Below are 18,478 nucleotides of genomic sequence, written 5' to 3' on the forward strand. Positions count from 1 at the left end.
GCTGTGCATCCTTATTTTCTCTCTGTAATGGTAGTGTAATTGCATGCTTCAGTGTGCAAGAGCACATTGGAGTGGTTTTTCCTAACTAGTGGTTGCAGCTTCTAAAAGGTACCCATGTGGGGCAGTTACAAGGATCCATGGTGCAAACTCTGCTGATAATTTTAGCAAGAATTTGCAGGATCCTGGCCTTAGGATTCAAAGCACTGGCTGGAGGGATTAGAAGGGTGCATTTGAGGGACTAATTGTGGATGAAAGCACATTCATGCTGTGATTATTTCACTCCTCAAAGAAACTGAATGGGGTGAGTAAGTCAGCAGGCAGAATTAGCACTTTCTCTTCCCCTGGTGAGATACATGGTGCAGTCATACAGGTGTGTTTTGCCTGGTGCCAAGGTCTTCAATAGGAGTCTCTCACACTGTTAACCATTATCTTATAAAATTATTACCTTGCACCTCAGAAGTGAGAACTGCAAGGGCTAATGAGCAGTTCTCTGGGCACGCTACCTCCATCTCACCCTGTCACACCAGGAAGCTGAGTGTCCTTCACTGGAGGTGGGAAGTTCTCAACATACATCTGCCACACAGGGAATTCCATTCCCTTGGCAATGTTTGCAGTAGGCATCAAACCAAAAGCACTTGTCTGCTATTTCCAGCTGTTGTACTGCCAGTTTGAGGGAATCACCTGCAGGTAGCCTTTTGGCTCAAAGACCTGTTACACTGAAGCTGTGCTAGCCCGCAGCTAGGAATTTCATTTGGATTTTCTGAACATCCATCTCTCCTTCTTAGAAGAAAGAAGATTTCAAATAAGTGTTTTTCCTGTGCTAGCAGGAAGGTAGGACTGTAATAAGACTATGTGGGGGAGAACCAAAGGTGTCATTTTAGACACCTTGAAGAACTATAGTGGTGGATTCTCCTTTGACTTATCAGAGACATGCCTGAAGTACCCAGGGGTTGTAAGAAATCTTCCCAGCACAGGTGTAAATAGCAGTTCCAAGTCACAGACACACAGACCATGTTTGCAGAGTTAAAAGTACTTCCTGTTTTGGTATGGAAGTGTGTCTCCCCCTATAGATCCTTGTGGCTAAAGCTAAACAGATACCCAACAAGTGAAATTAAATCAGAAGTTTTCATTCGTGAGCTGTGAAGTGAAAACAAAGCACCCAGGACCCAGAGATATGACAATTCTGGATAGGCATTGATAACAAGGGATAGAACTTAGACCCATTTCAGACAACTTTAAAGTGGGTCTACAGATACAATGAATTCATAACAATTATCAGCATAGAATGACTGTGTCCATCCCACGGCACTGAGCTGAACACAAAGTCAAGCAGAAGCATGAGAGCAACACTCTTGTAAAGCCACATATATCTTTATTCTCCACCCAGGCCAGCAAGGATGGGAAAAGGGAATGCAATTAAAAATAACAATCAGCAAACACACAGTATCTTTACTTAAAAAAACATCCAGACTAAAGCAGCCAAAAACACACTCAACAATCAGAATAACCAGAATTCCCTGCAGTTTGACAGTGGCACATAAGCAGAAATCACTTGTGAGTTTCTGAAAGCAGGGTAGAACAAGACAAAAACTTGTGCTTTTTTCCTATTACAACAATTGATAATGATTATATATTTTGCAACAGGCAAACTGCTATGGAGAATAACAGGCAAGAGAGAAAGCTATCCAGAGTTGTTTAGAGAAAAGTCTGAATTCAACTTTTACAAATAGCACCAGAACTAACCCCAAGCTTAAAATAGCCCCCACCAAAATCAATGACAAAACGCCTTGAATTTAGCAGGAGCCAAGGCAAGCTTAGTTAATTGTAAAGAAGTAGAAAACACATGATGAATTGTCCCAGTATATCTCCCAAAATGTGATCTCCAAACTCAGAAGCACAGCTGCCACTGCAGAGGGAGGGTACATGCCACTCCTCTGATGCTTCTTTGTGTCTACATAGCAGTAAGAGGCACAGATTTGGTTTTGTCTTCACTCCAGCAGGCTGTTAGCAATCCTGAAAGCAAATCCTGCAGCTCAGCAGACATTTCACATGGATGTATTCTGTAATGAGCTAGTATTTATCATTCAAGCGCTCTGTAAGCTGAAGGCTCTTTGTGCTACTGACCCCAGCCTTTCGTCTAGCCTTGAACAGCTGCTGTTTGGCAGTGACAGCTGAATTGGGTTTTCTCCCTCTGCAGCAGTGCACACTTGCCAGACATCCTTTCCCCAAACTTGCTTGCTGCATGTTGGGGCCAAGATACACAATCCACCCCTTTCATGCCAGCAGTGTCCCTTTAGGCAAAGCGTGAGAACACTTGCCAATGGACCTTCCTTTTCCTTAATGCTTGTTAAGCATCACTTATTCCCACCCTCCAGCCATGTGGGAGCCTGCAATTTCCATGTGGAGCAGTATTAAGCAGAGTGGCTGCACTGGGTCATTACAGACTGCCAGCACTGGCATGGCTTATCCTCAGCATGTCTATTAATTCAGAGGCATATCAGCCTCCTGATTGGAACAGCCCTGTGAAAGGCATTGCACTGCTTGAACCAGTCCCAGGTGTCTGTTAGCCTCTTTTGAATCCCACTAACCTACCTGACATTGTCTCACAGGTTGGGGTCTGGGTTTTTTGTGGGGTTTTTTTGGTTTTTGTTTGTTTTTTGTTTTTTGTTTGTTTGTTTTGCTGGAAGTTGGTAATTGCCTTGGAAGACTTCATCAGTTAAAACTGAGAGCAGGATGCAACAAACACAGCCTGGCTGTACCTGTGCCCAGGGAGCACCTCTCCTTTCTCAGTTAAATGTGGGGCCAAACCTGCTCTTGATATTTGGCTTGTTCATTATTCACTGTTAAGCCTCCAACCAATGCTAAGAGGCTCCTTTGACCTCCCAGAGACCAAGGATGCAGCAGGAACTTATTTCTCACTGTCAGGGCTAAAGGAGCAGATGGAGTTGTTTATACATCACCAGTTTCCAGATGTTCTAACCAGGACAGTCAGAGTAGTCTTGAGCTCAGACTGAAGATGCAACACAAAGCATTAGTTTCTGTGAAATCCAGCTTCTGACTGCTTATTTTTACCACCCTAAAGCTAGAGTGGTTCCCCCCTGATAGGGAGACTGGGGAAATGAGACACCTACATAGACAGGAGTGACTGTGCAGCTGACAGACTGCACACCACAACTTACCTACCTACACGCATGCAAATGGTGGCTCCTCTGGCTTGGGGCTCAGACAGACTTTCCAGCAACACCAGTTGAACTGGATCACTCAGAAAATTAATCATGTTTCAGATGTGTAACTCATCACATCATTAGAATCTGCTATACCTCTCTTTTATTTTTCTTGTCTTAGGCCAAAACCCCAGCAGTTGACTGAGAAAAAAGAACTTTTCTGCTAGTCGTTTTTCAGAGACAATTAAAATTTCTCCATCCTATGAGGCCACCTCAGCCTGGTCAGGGAGCCCAGTATAATGCCATGAAAAGCCCAAAAAGGGGGAAAACCCATTATGAAAATGAGACACGAGGGGGTAGGATGTATGATCCACTGCTCTTCCATATAATTAACCAGGAAGAGGGGTTAGGGGGCAAGGTGACAGAGATTTCCAGAGCTGAGGCACTAATAGACATGAACTCCTGGACTCCCCCATTCTGAAAGGGGAGGTCCAACAGTTCTTCCATAAGAGCAACTAGAAAACCACAATGACTTGTTTCAGAGACCTTCCCATCCCCAAGCACCTTCAAATCCAGCTCCCTAAATCCAGGTGCTGCCAGTCCTCACCTGCATTGCAGTGAGATGCAAATGGATTGCCCCTTCCTTAGGGGCAGGCACCTCCCTAGAGCAGGTGTTTCCTCCCTATAAAGCAACTGTTTGCGCTGCACACTGGGTATGACTCCTGAAGCTCATTCCTTCCTAGCAGTGCACAGATCAAGAGATCCACTGCAGGTGCATTCCAAGCACCTATCTGAGCACCTGCAGCCGCTCCAGGGTTTTTGGTGTCAGCCCATCAGGTCCACACACACCACATTCCAAAGCAAGCCCTGCTTTTCCATCATGTGATGGGGGTGTTTCAGGTCAGTGTAGAACTCACACACCTTTGTTGGTAGCTATGCTGTCCTCTCCCACTGTTCCAGTGGTCTGTGACACTGGACTCTGACAGTGTCTAAGCAGTCAGGCTGCCTAAGTTAGCTGCACACACTGGAGGAACTGGAAAAGGACCCTTTCTAAGAAAACTGCAGGAACATCACACATTTTGCAATTTAACCTTCACCTCTGAATGGGTTCCTATCTCTTGAAGTTCATCCCACAAGCAGAGGCTTCTTTTCACTGGGTCACAGGTCACTGTTATGTCCCATTTCTGAAAAGTGAAGTCTAACTTGACAGAAGTGGACTTTGCACAAATTATCTCTGCCACTCCACGAACAGCCAGAGCCCTGCAGACCTGGATTTTACCATTCCCAGAAGCTGTAATTAGCTACAACACATGGTAAATCCTTGGAAAGCCATGCACCTCCCCACCCAGAGCATGTGAAGCTAGCATTCTTGCATTCTGTGACATTTAAACAGGACTCTCGGCCCAATATTTTATTCATTAAGTTTGTGTTTAAATATATATGTATATTTAAAAAAAAAATCAGTGTGTTATTTTCTAGGTGAAAACACTCAAATATGACCAAAATAGTCATCCAGGACAAAGGCTCAGACTGCTGAGGTCTCAACCCCCTGCGCAGAGCTCTTGCCAGAGAGACTACCTGAGATATTGTCAGAATCAAGCAGCTCGACAATGCTGTATGGAGAACAATCTTCTAAGCCCAGCTTGCTGCAGAGCCAGCCACAGAATCCCTTCTCCATATCCCTGACAGCATGCCACCAGTACCCAAAGGACCATGCTACCTGGGCTACAGCTGAATACAGGCCTAGGGAGAAAGAAACAACCATAATTATAATTGGGTAGAAGATAATCAAAAAGGGACAAAATGTGATTTTGTGCCAGAAGGTCCTCTCTTCGTTGTACACCAAGAAGATGTTGTACCATGTAATGGTTCCGTAGTAGAATGAAACCATGAAGGACACTACAAAAATGATGGGGAGGCATATGATGGTCCAGAGGACGATGTGGGGCCCTCTGTCCAATCCAACATTACATTTCTTCTTCTTCTCAGGTACATCCTCTTTAGGAGGTTCCTTTGACTTAGCCAGTTCCTGCAGCTCTTTATCCGTTAGTGTGACGTGGATGTCCACCATCTGACCCTTCTTCTTTCCCCTGGTAATTGTTCCAGTCAAGGTGACATATCGGCTGTCTAAAGGCATGTTCCAGACACCTACAACACAGATAAACTCATCTACATCAGATTTATTTTCTGTACAAAGAATTTTGTGTAAATCCTCAAAGGCCCCAAAGACAATTAGATAGTGCATATGGAGTTATAGTTAAAATCAAATTAAAAAAAGATGGAAGACAAGAAGCAATGCATATGAAGAAAATTACCACAGAAGAAAATGGAAGAGCTAATGAGGAAAAAGACAGGAATTCCAGATGATAGAAATCACAAGGGAGAAGACTCCAGCATCTCCACTAGAGACAATATGTGAAGGGAAAGTGCTGCAAGAGTACTTGAGAATGAGATGAGACAGTAACTGAATTGAAAATAATATGCCTGTTTTCTCTCTTTCCTTCATGAATTTATTCCTGAACAGCATGGACACTTAGGATGAATTAGATAAATATCATTGAGACTCTTGTTTTGGAATAAGTACATCCACACATAGAGTTATACCTGAATAGGTAATATATCACTTTACATTTGCACTGTATCTCAATCCAAATTAATTTTTGAAGTTTAGAAAAACTTAAGAAACTTTCATAAAATTATATTTGCATTTTAAGAGATCAGTAGAGGCACCAAACCAGACAGTACTGGTATATGTGTTAAAATATAATTACAAAGGGACTGCCTTAGCTTTCAAGTGACACTGTTATAGGATAGTCCCTGCAGTGGTAGTGGCCATAAACTCCTCTATGGGGCTACAATAGATTTCCTCCTGGTCTTAATTCTGACTAGCTTGGAAGGAGGTCTTCAGAAACTCTTAAAAAGAGGCTGAGCAGCTTAAAGTGCTCCACAAAAGTAGGAAGGCAGTAGGGAAATAATGAGGATAGGGTTTGGGATCATGGGGGAATCTGGTGCATCTGATGGACCAGGAGCATGCATTCACATTTAAGCCCCTCTCAGCCTGCACTGCTGACTCACAAGAGTATTTAGGCACAAGACCTTCCTTCCACACTTCTACCATGCAAGGGTACCCAGGACAGACAGCAGAAGTGAAAGTGACTTCAAGATGCCCCATGATGACCTTACCAAATAATCACTCTTCAAGAGGAAGCTGTGCTGAGTGTATGCAAACAGAAGGCAACAGCAAATCCTAGATAATGAGGTAAATTTCCTATCACAGGTTGTGCCACTAACTCCATCTGCTTCCATCCTTTCACTTAACAGGCAGTTGTTCAGGCATGGACAGTGGCTTAATCACTGGATTAGAATGACATCATTGGCTTAATGCATGTATAGCACTGCAACCAGCGCATCAACCCCAACCAGCACATATATTTAAAACTAAGACTGTAGCAACAACCAAACTTTGTAAAGAACTGCAGGAGACATCCCAAACCAGCCTGTAATGCTTTCTGTTTCAGAGCATGAACTCAAGCTCTCCTTGCCTGCAGTCTTGGAGAGGGTTGATCCCACAGTCACTTCCATTTGACCTTAGAGCACAGTGGCACCAAAAAAGCTTATAGGAAGTGGGTGTTCCCAGGAATACATACCATCTGTCATAGACTGACCCAGGAACTTGGAGCCTTCCTCAGAGCTCCTCTCCCCTCCTTCTTCATCCGCCTGTTCTTCTTCCACTTTATTGTCATTCTCAGACCGATATACTATTATTGACTCAGGGCGGGACTCTTTCTTCTTCTTTTTCCTGCGGTCCATAGTGGCTTCCCCATCAAAGGTGACAGTGGTTGCCACAGCCCTTCTCATTGTGCCAAAGCGAGGGCTCTGGCCTCCTGACTTGCTTTCTTTCTGCATGGTCTCCTCCATGCTGCTGCTGCTCTCAGTCACCTCACCTGGCATCTTGTAGCACCTGTTTCCAATCCAACAGCACCAATCCTGCACTCAGAAGTCACTGATTAGACAATGGTCCCATGGATGCTTTGTTCTGGTAAGAGGTCCCACTGCTGGTATCCAAACTATGCACTCCATTCCCAGCCTAAAATGAGAGAGAAGGCTGAAAAAGAGTCTTTTTCTTAGCAAGCTGAAAAGAATGGCAGAATTTTCCTACAAAGGGTTACTTCCAATGGGTTTAAATGTCATCTGAAGATCCCTGTTACTGTCCTGAATGTCAGTGCTCTTACATGGATACATGTTTTGTGGTATCTAATCTGTCTTGATTCTTAGGGTCCAATTTTCACTGTAACAAACCAAAGCTACTGGAAAGAGTATTAACATTTATAAGAAGGGATTAAACATGGCCAGCTTACTGGATGAATTTAACATTCCTCTGCAATGCTGGAAACAAACAGAAGACAACCGTTTTGGCCCAAATGCATGGGTATAAAAGATTGGAACCATAGATGAAAAATAAGTTGACTGATTTAAGGGACTGGCCTCAAGACAACTGCAACAGGAACACTGTGCTTGTCCAGCATTACAACAGCTATATTGGTGCCAGCTGTTCTCATTTTCAGCATCTAATGATTTACTCCTCATTGCAAGGATATTACATAAATTAATCAAATTATGTCAAAATGAGTGATGTTTCAAACCTTAATTTCACAATATGTAGTGTTGCCATACTTTAAAACCACAATATACACAGGGGATTTAAAGCAAAATTATTATTAAGATGACTTTGCTGGAGAGAGAATCGGGAACCACAAAAAAGTCTTCTTGTGCAGAGAAAACAACACAAGTCTTAACAAATCTTTGTAACAAATACAAGGACTCAATGTTTTGCTCCTCATTCAAGCAAAGTTAACAGCAATATCAAGTGAAACGGTCACCTATGGGAAAGCTGCCTAAGTAAAAACCACATAATTAAACATGCATTGAGACAGACAAATCCTGCTCCATGAATATGGAAGGATTAATGGTTCTCAGATTTCATAGCATTTAAGAAACTGACTGTGTCAAGTATTCATGAAGCATTTAGGTACAAATCTGAATACAATGAATAACATTATAGCAACTCTGAAAAGCTCTGTTGAACATTTACATTAACATTTGATTTTAAAAAATGCATCTGACCAAAAATTAAGCTTCTACCTAGTAACTGAGTCATTTCTTTAACAGGAAACTAAGAAACAGAGATATCATAGTTTATAGCCCACACAATGCTGGGGAAATGGTTTTACTTGAATGCATGATACAAAAAGTTGAGCATTTTAAAATTTGGCAGTATGGTCCTGGTCTTCCCACAGATCTAATATTTTGATGGTCTGTTTTGAAATTTTGTGCAGAACTTTAGATCAACTATTTATGCCTCATACACTCACACTTACACACACCACACCCACACAAAACTTCTAATTGTATCACTGTAACACCTATGACTGTGCCCAGCTGGCTCTATGGAGCCTTGAAGAATTCAACAATCCAGATTATTTTTGTGCACTATAGAAAACAAGTCTTCCCTAATGATCAGAAGACCCATGAAATGGACTTAAAAACACTCAAGATTCAGCATATCCCAGAAGTCAGACTACTTCTAAATCACTGAGCAGAGAATATTTTGTTTAGCTCTGCAGCATGGCTGGGAAGAGTCTGTTTAGATTGCCATCCCACCTGCCATAAAAAATGTATGCCTAAATTAGCAGATATACTGGAAAGCAGAAATTCATGTAAGCTTTCATTTGTTGGTTTTTTTTGTTTGCTTGTTTTTGTAATGCCTTTGGGGTAAATTGAATTAATTTACGCTATGGAATAAACTCACTTTCTGTAGTGAATTCATTCAGGAGGTACAATAGCCTCTAACATTTTTCTCTGAAAATCAGCTGTAAAACTTCATGTTTTGCATCTATAAAACCCGAAAATTACCTGATTGTGCCTAATGAGCCCCTGAGACAACAGTAAGATTCTGCTTCCAAAAGTGAGTAAAACAGGCCTGGAAACAGAGAATCCAAAAGGATCACTTCTAGAATAATCTGCTAAAAGTCTGGAGACACAGAAGTTGATTAGATTTCCAAAGTTCCTGGCTGTAGTTCTATGTTCAGTCCCCACTGACTTGAGAAGTGGATGACTTGCAAGTAACATTTAAAAATAACACAAAGCTACAGGCAAAGATTTGTAGTTGGGCTTTTTTTTTTTTTCTTTTCTTAAAGTTGATTCAGCTGTGGCCTTGCTTAAACTCACAGTGGATGATAAGCTAATGTCAGTTCTCAGTGTAATGCCAAAGCCCAAAGGACTATGTCAGCCCTGACTATGCAAGGAGCAAGGTGATGTCCCTTTTGAATCTGTCACAGATAGGCACTGGCAATACGTCCTGCTCTTGTGCTCACCAGTCAGGCAGAATGCTAATTAATGACCAGAAGATGCCTATAATCCCTGAGTTGTTTTGCTGTCTGGTGTTCCCACCCCACTACAGCAGCTACTGTCACTGTGAGTTACCACCAGGACTAGAAACACTTCCACAGCAGGATGATCAGAGTGGCAGCTCAGTTTCTTCTCTTGCTGATAAAAGGAGAGGGAATGGGCAATGAGGAACAAGCCCCCAAGAAACACTGTTGCTGTGGCTGAGTCAAACCCTTTGGGATAAGGAAGAGAAGGAGCTCAGATTATTCTGTTGAAGGCACAAGAAAGTAAATTCTCATGTCAATCTGTCTACATCAAAAGCAAAAGCATGAAGGAGATCCCTCTGATCCAGCAGAGGAGGATGCCAGCAAGATAAAAAGCTGAAATATCCAAATACAGGGCAGACATTAGGTAGGTGTTTTAACAAAGTGGGTCGGTGTCCCTTGGTATACTATACATCACTGGATGATTTACTGTCACTGGAAACTTCCAAATCTGGACTGGCTATCTTGGCAGAATTTTGGTCACCTGTACTTGACCAGAAGAAGTGTTAGCATGGGAAAGTCCTCTGGTTTGCATCAGGGAGCAGTCAGATTGAAGATCACAAAGACCCCTCCTGATCTTATGCCTGTTCTCTTTATTTTTTTCTCATCTGTTTCCCAATAAAGCCAGTTGGTCCAGAACTTCTGAACACAGCTCTTCAAAAAGTGCCACCATCAGCTCCACATCCCACAGCAGTGCTGGTGAGATGAACAGGTTCAAGCCTCAGTCCCATTTTTCCTGGGAGGATTTTCTCTGTAGTTGCAAACAAGAAATGGGTTCTAGCGGAAATCACAGTAGTGTACACAGAGCTTAACTTTTCTCTCTTCCTTTTCTTTACAACTTTTTAGAATAAGGCCAGCCCTCAGCACTCCACAGCTGTCCACAGCACTTCTTCTTTCAGCCGCACGCCAAAATCTTCATCTCTTAAAAGCCTTGCTCTGGAGCTGAAACATTAACAATTGCTGTGCATCTCATACTAGTGATGTCTCCCACGTGGGAGCACAGGGGCAGACAGGAATCTACTAACTGTCCATGGGAGGGAAGGAAAACAAATGGTCATATCTCAGAGATAGCAAGGAGCAGTTTATTAGCCAAACAATTTGTTATTAATCTCCATATGAAAACAGATGGAGGACCCTGGGGAGGCAGCTCTGCAAAAACACTCCATAGAGTAATTTTTAGAAACACAGTCTTCTGTTACTATGCAGGAAAGCTACGGCTGCTTATGCTTCCTGTGACAGTAATAGTCTTTGACACACAAAACAAGAGCCTAAAAGCTTGGCCTTGCACCATTTAGGTCAAAGGAAGCTTCTTCCATTGGTTTTCAGGGTTTGATCCTGCTGCTAACAGAAGAGAAATTATCCCATTTGAATGCAGACGGGAAGGAAGAGCCTTCCTGCAAGCTAATAAAATCCTTGATCTTAAATGCCTGCTACAGCACAAGTAACCTTTATCTGACTGCTCAGAGCAGACATGAGAGGAAAAAATGTAGACGGTAAGCAGCAAGGAGCATAAATTTTTATTTTTATAGTCACATAAAATGTACAACACATAAGAAGAACTGGCACTGTGTCTTCACTCACATCATGCAGGGGTTGTCTGCAGAAACAAAAAAACAACCTGTGCTGTAGAAGCACTGTGAGTTATGCAGGATGGGAAAGCAATGAAGGGAAATTTACCTCAGAGAGACACCTTGAGAGGCTTCCCAGCCACAGATTTTCATTTGCTTGCTGCTTTTACTCCATAACCTCTGCATCCCCAATCCCATCTCTACCTAACCCCGCCTCTGATTTTGTCCACGTGCGTGTGTGGGGTTTTGAGCATGCATGCTACCCAAAGGATCTTTTCCAATCACTAGAATTTTTAAAGGGGTTATCTGCTGGCAGACTATACACATGAAAAATAGGTGATATTAGATGTATTCAGCTGTTCAGGACAGATCTGTCTGTCACTAGCCAATCGTGTTAAGACGAAATGCATTGGTCTAATGCAGAATATGCAGCCCCAGGCCCTAGGAAAACATGTGACAAGACATATATAAGAAAGCACATTTAATTCACACATTAGGCAGGAAAAGGGCCAAATGGTAGGGCTCCCTCCACAGCTTTGGATCTGTTTTAAATACTTAAATGACTCCACATTATCTTTCACATATGTATCCTCACCTGCTAAAACAGAGGATGTCTGTCTCCTCTTTATTTTCAGTGAAATAGCTCAAACTAGATTGCACAGTTACTTGAATCTAGCAAATACACAAGGCTGTGATGAATGACATATTACAAGGTGAGGCAAGAATAGCTCCTCCATATCACTACCAGGATCTGTGCAGCTTGTGGTGAGCTTGACAGGGGGATTTATCTCACTGAAAACAATGAAATTTTATTTTTAGCAGTATGGATTCTTCACCAAGCAGCTCCTTCTACAGGAAGGAATGTCTAAGGAGGAAAAAACTACCCCTCCTGGCAGTGGCTGATTTCAGGCTGCATTAAGTATCTGTATGACAACAGCTAGAGACACAAAGGGAAACATCTACCTCTGCCACCCCAGCAAGGTAAAAGAAAGCCAACAGCAAAGTACAAAGTTCACACCCATCTTTCCCTCTCTGCTTAATCCACAGGCTTCCAAGCACTTTCATTTCTTGGAAAGAGAAACAGGAAAAGTGACCATGCTCTGGGCACACATCCAAGCAGGAGCAGACTTCAAGCTGGACTGACAAAAGCAGAGGACGGCACTGAGCAGAGGGAATAACACAGTAAGATGACTCAAGTCACCAAAAACAGGTGTTTGCTAATGGAGCCACACATGATCCATGGCTTCCCCTCAGGGGCAGAGGGTGCTAAAAGCCCAAGCTAATAGCAGAGGGAGGTGTAGGCAAGCAACATGATTTCTGTGGGCAAGCACTGACAGACCCAAGTTTGCCCAGACCCTCCAGTCTACCACAGGCACTAATGGCTCTGCCCATTGACAGGTGCCACTAGTGCCAGCACTGCACCACACCATGAGCCAAACCTGCTGTGGCCAGCTCAGCTGTTGACCATCACTGAAGCTGCAAGACTGGACTTGCTTGGGTGTGGATTAAGGGCTTCCTAGCTCCTGGGGCCAAGGCAGGTGGGTCAGGACCCTTGCTCTCCCATCCTTCTGTGAGACACCCAAACGCTTGCTGACAGCATTCTTCAGATACAGACAAAACACTAAAAAAAAGTAGTGTTGAGATGCATTCCACAGTATCACTATATTGTTTCCAAAGGACATTTTCCAAGGATTTTTTTTAAAGTCAAGGACATTTTACAGAGTATCTGTTTTATGAATCAGTTCTTTTTTCCTTTGCTGTTCCATAACTTTTCCAAATGTCACAGAATAATAACTGCTGTGTAGATCACTTATTACTGAAGACTGGAAGACAGCATACAAGAATAGCTAAGCATTTTTATTTTATATTAAATGGAATGCTCAATCAATTTTCTTGCATATCAGCTTTTTAAAAATGCCCCCCAGGTGTACTGGTCTACCTTTTTTTGGAGCAAAAGCCTGAAGTGCTATCTTGCCCTTGTCTTCCCACTTATTTGTCCAGACTGCTAGAAGAAAGAGAAATTGAGATAAAAGAACACAAAGCTTCCTACTGCCTCCACATGGATGATATCTGTTTCTTTATGTTTATTATACTATGCTAAAAACGTCAAGGAATGGCATGTGCACATTAGCCTTTAAAGAGAACCAAATCTTTAAAAGGAACATGACTTGGAAATGAAAGATTTGAAATCTTCAAAGTAAACCAAGCATTTAGATATGAGTCTTAAATAAACTCAACAAAAGTCCCTAATCTTGTAGGAAAAAGAAGATTTCAGCCATAGAGACACGCTTTATCTGTTCCCCTGCTCTACCCTTCACTTCTGGATTTGCCAAAACAGGCCATCCTGCACCTCAAAACAGCAGATACTCACTGCAATCCCTACCCCATCCTCCAGGTCACTGCTGGACTACACTGTACCATGAACACCTGACCAAAGTCAATCCCACCAACTTTAGCCAAACATCCTGCCACCAACAGCAGTGCCTTTAGGCTGGGATCAAGTGTAGAATCTATTTTTATTGGTGTAAGACCCAACTTGTCCTTGGTTGGGATTGGACGTTGCACTAGGAACCTGCTGAACACACAAACCAGAGCTGTGTCTTCTCCCCTCCAGGCATCCAACCAGATGCCTAGAAAACAATAACAGAGCAAGTGAGTAGTACATGAAAACAGAGCTTTGAGCCCCTCACCTCCCACACCAGAGTGCAGAGAAAACACCTTCTGTGCAGCATATACACACACATGTGAAAGTAAGAAATACTGGGCGTTGCTCCAAAGCCATGAAACATCAGTGGTGGGTATGAAGCACCTGTGCTAACACAGGACTTTTACTACAGACCTGGCTGGCAGGGGATGTCAGTAAAGGGCTCCAAGACCTCCATCATGCAGTGCTCTCAAGAGGAGGTTTTAATGTATGCTGGACTCTTTTCTGACCTTTACAATAACTAGAAACAAGGACCCTGGTTAGCACCTCAGGCTCTTTTTCCTTCCTTCCTTCCTACTCAGAAGATCTCTGACCATCTCAGTCTCAGTCCCCTATCCTGCCCTGCTCTGTGCTGGCAAGACCAAGCACCCCAGTATTTACTCTGACAAAATGAGGAGAAACCACACACTGAAATACCTGCAATTAGAAAGGAAGCAGTTGCAGCCATACAGCCTAATGGAAAACACTGGTAATTGTAAATCCAGTCTGGAATGCATTATCTGAAAAACACCAACAACAAGCTAGATACATCCTGTGGTTCTTCTTTAGGCAAGATATTTGGGGGCTTCAAATCAGCTTTCTCTGAGTAATACCTGGCTGCAGCCCAGGAGTTGCTGGAGAGCACAACTGCACAGAGAGAGAACTGCAAGATTCCCCTGGGAGTGATTCAGGATTGTTTAATGCATTACACAGTAAATATAATCTAAGATATTTAGACAGTATCTCCAGAAGCAGGAATTACTTAGCTCAGGGGAGTTGTGATTGGATACAAGTGCAGATAGAGACCCGAGATGCCAGGATATTAAAAATGCAGCACATTGAATTGCAGACAAGTGAATGCTTCAGTATCATTAGTATGGTATTAGCAGGGTGTGTGGCTGTTTAGAAAATCTATCGATGTACCTGTTTCAAACTGTTTGATGCTGATATTCTATATCTTGCACCATCACGAACTCTGCTTTGAGCAGGATGTCTGTCTTGGTATCTCCTGCGGTTTTTTTTTTTCTTAATCACTGGAATGAAATTCTTAGGGATAATGATAAAGGATTGTAAAATCCTGATTATCTTCTAATTAGACTTAAATCCCCCAAGATATGGCTGAGAGTAAAGTGCCCTTCCAGAGAGCAAGTCCCTAAAAAGATAAACTGACCAGAGAGCCTGAACATCAGTTGGGGCTGACCAGGAGGCTGTTCTGACATGGAAACCACAAGTCACAAAACAGAAAGGGTCTTGCTGAGAGCCTTGAGAGATGATGAAAGGAAAAGCAGCCTCAGGAGAGAATGTACAGGCAGGAGGTGAAAGTAGTAGGGATTTCCAAAATGGCCTGTAGCATAATCCCATGGAATGGTCCAGAGAGGTAAGGGACACAAACTCACACCAGCTTTCATTTGGTTTTGGCTCAATCCAAGCATTTCTTGTAATAGGTATGGGGAGGTAAGAATTTACTGTTGTTACCCTTTGTGTGGTTTGGTGTCCCAGGACAAGACAGATATGAACCTGGAAAATCCATAAGAGTGGGGTCTAGGGAATCAGACTGGACCAGCAGGCTACTGGAGTGCAAGCCTGCATTTTTCTGAAGGCTAAGTAGCAGAAACCCTCCATGAGAAACTGTCTCTAACTTTAAAATTAAATTTTCTGCTCTCACCTCCTTGTGAGAGGACTGCTGACCCCAAGGATACCTCTCATGGGGTTTGGATCCTGTGGAGGTTTCTATCCTTTTTGGAGCCATCTCTTTTCTCACATCAGGTTGCTACTTAACTACTCTTGAGACCTTCCCCCTTGCCAACGTGGATTCTGAGCTATAGAAGGGCACAGACACCCTGAAGGACAGCATGCTATAAGGAATTATCAAGGCAATACATATCAGTGCCAAGATATTTAAAGCATGGCAGCATACTGGACTGGCAGGTGTCATCAGCTGAATAGCTGAGCCATAGGCTGGCAAAGCACAACGTCAGCTTTGGACAAAAGTAGCCTTTTCTGAAAACGTGGAGTTTCCTATTCATCTCAATAAATTGAACTACTTCATTCAAAGCCAAAACACAATCTGGGAGCTGTAAAAACAGGAAATCTAGTTTTTCCTCTTCAATATGTAAAAAAAAAAGTAGATGTTCACGAATGACATATGCTAATCCTACAACTCCGAAGGAGCTGACAACTGGAAAAAAAATCCTACTGATGAATTCTCTTTTTTGTCGTTTTGTTTTTGGAATGGTTGATGTTTTAAGTAGTAGTTTTACCAAGGCAAAAAAATTCAGATGGTTAACTTCAAAAAATGAAAACTAAGACTCCGAGGCTTTAAATGTAGATTTATTTTCTTCCAAATGCAAGCTGACACATACTGAAAAAATAAATAAAAAATAAACTGTCTAATCAGATACTATTTTCTAACACATAAAAATTCAGAATCTTAACATTAAGTTTATAGAGTACCATCAATATGTAAAAGCCTTATCTTACTAAATTTACCACTATGTCTGCATGTAGTGACAGACCGACGTTTTAATGCTGCCAATAAAAGAAAAGTAGCATTCTTCTGTGATTAAGAAAGTACAAGCATATGAGGAGATTAAAATTGATTTTAGTTAATACGATTTTCTTCCTTTCAGCTTAAATAATTTTGAATTTCAACCACTGGGGTTGAATCAATTCACACAAAGGTACAGTTTGAATCCTTGGTTCAAAGGCAGCACACACAACAGTGAACAGAAGCCACAGCCTTGCTGAAAATGTCGGTGAGCATTGGTTATCCCAGCTCTATTCTTTGTGGATACACTTTGTACCAGAAGGGGCTACCCTCCCCTGAATGCCAAGGAATGGATGTCTCCTTCTTCCTCCTCCTTCCTTTACAGTCTCTATGCCTTTCCCCTTTCTCCTCCCACCCATCACTCACAGAACTTAACTCATATGTTCAGCCCCCTTTTTATGGCATTTCCTTGGCTTTTGAGAAATTCCAGGAACCAAGCAAAATATCCTGATAGGGAAGAAAAATTCTTTGATAGTGCTCTCCAGGAAGAACATTGAAGTCAAGGAAGTCACATGAGCAGAAAGGCCCACTGGATTTTCCTTGGAGCCATGCAGCTCAGTCGGGATGGCAGGCAGGTTGGAATGTGAAGATCTAATTCACTAGCACAGATGAGTGCTTCTCCCTGGGATTAATTAATGATTGCTCTGATACAGCCTGCCTAAGATATGTAGGGCAGCCAGAGACAGTTAATGGGGATCTGCAAAGTCTCAGATTGTGAAAAATAATTAAAGGGAGGGAGAAATTTTTTTTTGCAATGTCACTCATGGTACTTCACGTTTTGCCTCCAGAAAGTTAAGTTCTTTAAAACACTGAAGTATTCTGCAAACACTGACCCACCTGAAAAGGGCAATTTTGTCTAACAGTTGCCTTACTGGCCTAAGCCACCGTGCAGAAATCCACTCCTGTCTTGTCATCCTTTGCTCAATCTGGACACACTGTTAACTTCTCCATGTCTTCCCTTCCCTACACTTTAAAGTGGGTATACGGCTTCCATCGAAACACACTGAACTTCAGGATAAAAATGTTATCCTAAAATTGTCCCTGATTTGAAGTTTTAAACCTTAAAACATGCTTTTGGAAGAGTAAATACATTTGTTTAACAAATGAGAACCCAAAGCAGACTCAATGATTCTCCCACTTTATTTATTTGTCTTAAAAAAAATTAAAATCTCCCTCACACATTAGCCAACTGTCCTAAGGCAAAAATAACAAGACAAAATTGAGACATGCTTTCAAACATCTCTTCTATTAAAAAGGACAGAGGAGATGCTTGGAAAGACACTGAACATGCACACACATGCTGCTGGGCACATCAGCGCTGGTTAAAATCACCTGCAATGGACAAAGACGCTCTGTCACTTCACTGTGGGACAGAAAGGAAAATAATCTTGCCTGTTCTCTGTGTCAACTGAGCAATTAATACTGAGCTTAGTTAGAGCTATTTTACGGGGGCCGGGAGAGGAGGGACGGACACCCACACCACAAAGGCATTTCAGCCCGAAATGACCAAACTGGCGACATGGTAAACGCTATCCGCTCAGCCTTCACGGCCTCTTCCCGACAGTCGATGCCCGGAAAGAGGCTTTCCCGCTCCGGGTCCGTGGCAGGCGCACATCAGCACCTTCCCCTGCTCCGCGACACCCTCCGGTTATCGCACCCGCTGCTCCCGCTGGCGCTCCGCTCCCGCTGCTCCTCAGGGTGCCTGCCGAGCCCCTGGGGAAGGTGACCCCAGGCGGAACACAAAACCACGGCGACCCGTCCCTTGCCACCAGCCGAGCCCGCGGCCGGGGGTAGGTGGGCGCTCACTGCGGGGCTGCAGCGGCGACCCCACGGTGCCGCCGGAGGCAGCGACCCCTCCCCGGCGCTGAGCGATCCCTGCCACGCGGGTCGGACCCGGGCGATCCCCAGCGCGGACGGACGGCCCCCTCGCCTTACCTGCCGCCCGCGGTGCCGCGCTGTGCTGAGCCGTGCCGCGCTGCAGGAGCCGGGCACCGCAGGAGCCGGGCACCGCCGGCACCGCTCCGCCGTCCCCGGCGCCGAGCCGCGGGCGGGCGGGGCCGAGCGTCACCCGGCGGGGGCGGCGC

The 18,478-nt window shown here is 43.5% G+C and overlaps 1 protein-coding gene across 1 annotated transcript; it reads right to left on the minus strand.

The window, feature by feature from the left end:
* Positions 1-1,350: 1,350 nt before the first annotated feature.
* Positions 1,351-18,477, minus strand: TMEM169 (transmembrane protein 169). Its single transcript, XM_085066860.1, has 3 exons — positions 18,330-18,477; positions 6,812-7,251; positions 1,351-5,312 (listed from the first exon to the last, which is right to left on the minus strand). The coding sequence occupies exons 2-3, from the start codon at positions 7,113-7,115 to the stop codon at positions 4,690-4,692; spliced, it is 927 nt and encodes a 308-aa protein (XP_084922986.1). The 5' UTR covers positions 7,116-7,251; positions 18,330-18,477; the 3' UTR covers positions 1,351-4,689.
* Between the last annotated feature and the right edge of the window lies 1 nt (position 18,478).

The sequence above is a fragment of the Lichenostomus cassidix genome, chromosome 7, assembly GCF_008360975.1.
Source record: "Lichenostomus cassidix isolate B80296 chromosome 7, HeHo_3.0, whole genome shotgun sequence".
Taxonomy (NCBI): domain Eukaryota; kingdom Metazoa; phylum Chordata; class Aves; order Passeriformes; family Meliphagidae; genus Lichenostomus; species Lichenostomus cassidix.

What these genes read in the sequence shown, in the direction of transcription:
- TMEM169 (XM_085066860.1), bottom strand. Translation starts at nt 7,115, where the DNA reads ATGCCAGGTGAGGTGACTGAGAGCAGCAGCAGCATGGAGGAGACCATG. An exon ending in GGGTCAGTCTATGACAGATG is followed by an intron (nt 5,313 to 6,811) that starts GTATGTATTCCT and finishes TCTGTGTTGTAG; the next exon opens with GTGTCTGGAACATGCCTTTA.